This window comes from Emys orbicularis, chromosome 9 (genome assembly GCF_028017835.1).
Source record: "Emys orbicularis isolate rEmyOrb1 chromosome 9, rEmyOrb1.hap1, whole genome shotgun sequence".
In the NCBI taxonomy this organism is placed as follows: domain Eukaryota; kingdom Metazoa; phylum Chordata; order Testudines; family Emydidae; genus Emys; species Emys orbicularis.
In genome coordinates this window covers 39,461,315-39,467,314 of record NC_088691.1, presented here as the reverse complement: position 1 = coordinate 39,467,314, position 6,000 = coordinate 39,461,315, and the positions used below count along the sequence as shown (strand labels likewise).

The window sequence follows — 6,000 nt, the reverse complement described above, 5'->3', positions numbered from 1 at the left end:
AGATCACAGATCTTTTTCCCCATAACCAGTCCACACAGAAGATTTGTCACAGAGGTGGTTCTGAGTAGGGGCTCCTTCCCATGAACACACATTCAACAAGGTACATTTTTCCTCCATGGACTAATTAAAAGACAATGTGTATGGATATGGTTAGGGAAGAGGGTAATTCTACGGTGTTTGGGTTGCACAAGCCATCATGTGGTGATTGGCTGACAGACTGTGTTTCCTAAGCCCCCAGTGCAACCTTTTAAACAAACAAAAAATAATAAAAAAACTGATTTTTTTTTTTTTTTTTTTTTGGAGAGAGCTGCCTGGAGGGTCCATGTCCCTCAAATGCATTCCTCTAAGACACCTTTACTTTGCCTTTCTCAGGAGCTGCCTCGTGGGCAAGTGGCTGCTCATCACCATTCACCAACAGGATCCTCTTCTCAGGTGGCTGCTCCTCAGGCTGGCGGGCGATCAGTAGGCGGCAAGTGAGCAGGATCCCAAAGACAAGGGCATGGGCATAGCGCTTGAGTGGGTCACCCACTAACTGGTGAAAAAAAAGTACAGCGAGCACAAGCAGCAGGAGGAAAAAGTTGGCCATGTCCTTGGGGCGTCCAGGCACCAGTGTCATGACAATTCCACATGCCACCTCCAGGGCACCAATGCTCTTGCGGAGAAGGATTGAGCTGACTCCCATCTTCTTCAATATGGGAAGGGCCCGGACATAACTTTTGTAGGCTCGTTTCTGGAATCAAACAATTGTACATGTACAGCACTCATTAACAGAGAACAGTAAAGGGTAGAGAAGGATAGACTATATCTGACATTTCATCCCACAGGATTGCACAATGTTTTATTGAGTTAACCTCATATATAACCTGTACATAAAGATCACTTCACTCATCACTGTTGTATAGATAGATACCTCTGGGGTGTTATACAGCAAATGTTTGGCATCCCCACTTGGGAATCTGTTGGAACAATATTCCCACTCACCCCAACTCTCAGTATCCACTTTCATGGTCTCTTCTTTCCTAACTGGAAAACATAATTCTTTGAGATGGGAATACAAGGCAGTAACTGTTAGGCTAGGAACTGGCTAAGACACAGTGTAGTGGGCACACATTCTATATGTTCTTGGGAAATGAATTACTAAAATCTGAAGATGCTATTTATTGTTAAAATTAACAATGCAGAAAAGGGTTGTCAAAAAAAAAAAAAATCTCTCCCCTAAACTGACATGCCTTTTTTAATTAAAAGAAAGATCCTAAATAATGCATCTTAGTCCCTGCAGAGCCAAGGGACAGAAAATAAAAACAAGATGCATGGTGAATCTCTAAGTGGCCTAGAAACTCCCAGGGTTCTAAACTTCACATACAGTGGAGACTTAGCTGAGGGCTGTACGTCAAAGGTAGGATTTGCTAGATCAGTTTGTTTCTCTCCACATACCCTTTTATGATCTTTTCTTTCCTGTACAGAAAGCAGGTTGGCATTTGTCATCCTGGTTCTGAGGGTTATGCTAGATTTACAAACAGCCTTATTAATAACAACCTTGTTCCCCGCCCCCAGACCCCAATTTGCCAAGGGGAGAAAAGTAGGTATTGTACAAAACAACCTAACTTACCTCCCCACGAATATTCAAGCTCTTGCATTCCAGCATCACCCAGTGAGAATTTTTTTCTCTTTGAACACACTTTCAATTTTTCTGGGTTTTAAAGAGGCCCCTGGTTTACTAACAATGCCTAACACTATTTTCACTTCCACTGGAGTGTACCAGTCACCACAGATATTCCTGACATACTGGATTTACACCCCATTTTCATCTTTCTTAGGAGGAGAGAAATGGTAGACTTAGATATTCCAATCAGTTCTGATCTAATACGAGATCAGCAAAGCTGACCGGTAAGAATCAGTGACTTAGCCAATTTCTCAGTACAAGTGCTCTCAATGTCATTATAGAAATGTGGTCAGAACATGCAGTCAGATGCATGCAGACAGCTTTGCTTTTTCAGCTTTGTAAAGTTGACACTCCCTCCCAAGAGCAGTTGGTGATGTGTTACGCACACACACACAAAAGTCATAGCATTCTTGTTGCTATAAAGATGTTAGCATTTCTGTTCCAAACCTACATTTTCAGGCTTTAAAAATATGCTTTGAAGCAAAGCTTCTTCCCAAAGCAGCAATCTTTGTAATCAGATGTGTAAAAAATACTGGTTTAAAAATGAAATTTGGCAGTAGTACTCCCTAATCACTAGATATTTTTAATGCTGTAATAAACTGATTCATGAGTATGTTCTTTGGATGGACTTAGAACTTTTCAGCTCAGTGTTAGGTCCTATGCTGTAAACTGCTAACAGAGGTTCTTCCCTTAGCTCAGTTGCAGGGGCCTGTGCTTTTTGGAGCATCAGGATCTGAGTTCTAACTCCATTTTCCCCATGGAGTTACAAGAAACCATGGGGTTCTATTGGGCCATGGCTATGTTGCAATACAGTATAGTACAGATAATGGTGATTGTGTCTAATCTGTGTGCCTCAGTTTCCTGATTTATAAAAGGGGGATAATTTTTACCTACCCACACAGGGCTGTTGTGAGGCCTAATTCACTAATGTTTGCAAAGCAGAAAGGAGCAAAGAATTATAATCATAGTGATCAAGGATTTCGTAGTGTGTTTAAATTTAAAATCTTGTTTGTTAAATCTTATTTATTTACATTTATTTATCATAGCTTGGGAGCTGTGGCTTCTGGATATTCTCTCCTTCCTTTCGCCCCTGTCACACAAGTGATCTCTTCACACCCTCCCCCTACTGAGAGACCCATTCTGTGGGCACCGGCAAGGCCACTGAGACTCAGATGTTGTTTGGGAGGTAGGGGAAGGCAGCTGAGCAGGTGTACTGAAGAGAGAGAACAGAATGTGCTGGAAGCTTCCACCATTGTTTCCCAGGAATCCAAAGAACCTCAGCATGCAACACCTTCTAGCCATGTTAGTAAATAAGAAGAGAGAATGAAACATAAAACCACAGAAGAGGGAATTAAGCAGAATTGCATTGACAGCCTGCAGCTCGCAGCAGGTCAATTTCTGCAGCAGGTTCCTCCCTGGGCAGAAAGAGTGAAGGAAACTCACTGACTGACAGACATATGCGTATGCTGATCCCTGCTCTCCTTCCAACCCCTCTCCGGTGTTACAGAGAGGCAGGCAGGCTCATTGCTTGGTGCTGAGGAGAATGATAATATCTAGTCCTTTTCTAGCACCTTCTGCAAGGATCTCAAAGTGCTTTACAGTCATTAATTAGTCCTCACAACCCCTGGGAGATAGGGTCATTCAGTGTCATCACCTCCATTTTGAGGCACAGATAGTTTAAGGACCTTTGAGTATCTGGTTGCCAAAGCAGGCACATTCCCCTTCTCCACCCCAAGTCCTTTTCTTGTCAGGGGAATGGAAATACTCCTTACTGTGTGACTGACTGGTCCTGGTCTCCCCCTCTTTCCACAGGGGCACCAGACTGGCTTTAGGTTTCATCCTCCTTGCACTGCCCTCCCTCTTTTTATTCATCAGAGATTACCTGCAAAATCAGCTCAAACAATACCAGACCAAGGGCTGTCGGCAAGATTTGATTCTCAGCAGCTGGGTTTTATCTGTTTCTTTGTTTAACACCAAAAAAGGAGGAGTATGAGCTTCCTGCTGCCTGCCCGCCCCCCCCATCCAGAATTCAAGGCTCCACAGCATTGCTGCCAGTATATTCTCCAGCAGAAATTCCTTCTGCATGGCTGCTCCTGTTGCAAGGTTGTGGGGAAGAGAAGAACATGCAGCCCTGCTAGCAGTATGTCTCCCATCACTGCCACTGCTGCTGTACTCACCATTTCATTGTAGGCATCTTTGCTGAGCCTTGGGGTCAATTTGATCGTCCCCATGAAGACAAAGAAAAGCCCCAGAGCCACCGAGAGAGCCACAATGGTTACAGTTCTGGGAGATGCCATTGGGCCAGTGAGAGGACGTCCTAATTAGGCCTCTTGCTCTCTGTCCGTGCAGGAGGTGGTCAGTCACCATGGAAGGAGATCAGGAGCAAAGCTGCAGAGGCAGTGAGAATGACAGACACTGAGAGAGGGATTCTACCTCTTCCACCCAGCAACCTCTGGGTCCTAATGCCCCACCAGTCATGCTACCTCTTAGTTGCATTGTGCTGCCACTTGCCCTATAACAAAATAAATAATAGTAAATAAATATGATTTATAACAGGGTTACATTTATGTAGCACCTTGCCTCTCCAAAGATCCAAAAGTACTTTATAAATCACCCACCTCTGGGGTTGAGAGAATCAGCCAGGTGCATAGCACAATGCACCCCATTGGGAGGGTGAGGCTATTTTGGCTAACAGGACTGGAGCTGGAGCAAACCCCTATTCTTAGGAAAGGCGCTCTATGATTGTTAATGCCCAGGCAGAGGAGTCCGCACTTCAGTTTTCAGGAGCTCATTCAAATGTTACAAACAGAAAATTGCATGGTGCTCAATTTATCTACATCAGAAGGATAAAAGACAGAGTCATCCCTGCTGGAATTTGAGTCTGTGCTTCCAGTGGAGTCTGGTGTTTGAAAGCTGAAACTCAGCCCGCTAACTTGTACCCTCAGCTCAGAGACAAGATATATAGCTCTTTGCTCCATATGTTTAATACAAGGACTCAATACACAGATGAAGTGTCTCTCTAAATCCTTTATTACCCATTGATTTAAATTCATCATCTCTTCTCCAATTTACAGTGCAAACAATGTCACTTTCTTTTTGACAAAAACATACCCTGGCTGAGAGAAATTCATTCAAATCCTACCAAGAGAAGCCAAGTTATGGATTCCTAGGGGTGTTTCAAGCTCCTGGAGCCTGAATGGAGTCCAGCCACTGCCCCAATCTCAGGATCCCGAAGCATATACTCAGGATGCTGACATTCTATCTGGCACCCCCTCCAAGTGTTGGAACCTGCTGTCCAGCTGTCTAGCCCCTTTGGGCGCAACTGACATTTCAGACTTCCCAGGACTCAAACATACCCCTGTGACGTTGCAATCTATATGATTTTATAAAAATATTAATGAGTGAATATAATGTAACTGGGATATGCTTCATGAAAAAGGTCTCTTGTAAGGTATCATTACAAAGCTTATAATCTACTGAGTGTGATCATCCTATTTGTATAAATGTACCACTCTTGTATCTGAAACTAGAAATATGAAATATAACTCTGAGGGCCTATTGTAATTATGCAAAGTGTGGGCCATTAATGGTGGTTTGGAATCTTGATGACTCCCATTAACCAGACAGTGACATGTGATCATGTCACCTGAACTGGAATCCATCTTTAACCTGGTGTCTTTCCATTGAGAAGGAGGGGGTGGGAACCCAGAGAGGGACAAACGATTCCCGCCTTATGCAAAAGATATATAAAGGGGTAGAACAGAACAAAGCGGGAGGAGCCATCATGAAGAATCCCCTAGCTACCACCTGAGCTGGAATAAGAGCTGTACCAGGGGAAAGAATTGTGCCCAGGCCTGGAAAGTGTCCAGTCTGAGAAAAAACTTACTGAAGCATTTCTGAGGGTGAGATTATCTGTATTCAGTTTGATTAGACATAGATTTGCGCGTTTTAGTTTATTTTGCTTGGTGACTTACTTTGTTCTGTCTGTTACCACTTGGAACCACTTAAATCCTACTTTCTGTATTTAATAAAATCACCTTTTACTTATTAACTCAGTATGTATTAATACCTGGGGGAGCAAACAACTGTGCATATCTCTCTATCAGTGTTATAGAGGGCGAACAATTTTTGAGTTTACCATGTATAAGCAGGGTAAAATGGATTTATTTGGGTTTAGACCCCACTGGGAGTTGGGCATCTGAGTGTTAAAGACCGGAACACTTCTGTAAGCTGCTTTCAGTTAAACCTGCAGCTTTGGGGCAAGTAATTCAGACCCTGGGTCTTTGTTGGAGCAGACGGGAGTGTCTGGCTCAGCAAGACAGAGTGCTGGGGTCCTG

At 43.5% G+C, this 6,000-nt stretch overlaps 1 protein-coding gene across 1 annotated transcript; it reads right to left on the bottom strand.

Moving 5' to 3' along the window:
- Positions 1 to 331: 331 nt before the first annotated feature.
- TMEM35A (transmembrane protein 35A) lies at positions 332 to 4,022 on the bottom strand. Its single transcript, XM_065411257.1, has 2 exons — positions 3,841 to 4,022; positions 332 to 730 (listed from the first exon to the last, which is right to left on the bottom strand). The coding sequence occupies exons 1-2, from the start codon at positions 3,958 to 3,960 to the stop codon at positions 344 to 346; spliced, it is 507 nt and encodes a 168-aa protein (XP_065267329.1). The 5' UTR covers positions 3,961 to 4,022; the 3' UTR covers positions 332 to 343.
- Between the last annotated feature and the right edge of the window lie 1,978 nt (positions 4,023 to 6,000).

Excerpts from the sequence above, each read along its gene's own strand:
- TMEM35A (XM_065411257.1), bottom strand. The coding sequence starts at position 3,960 with ATGGCATCTCCCAGAACTGTAACCATTGTGGCTCTCTCGGTGGCTCTG. Across the intron at positions 731-3,840 it reads AAGATGCCTACAATGAAATG|AAACGAGCCTACAAAAGTTA; the intron begins GTGAGTACAGCA and ends GTTTGATTCCAG.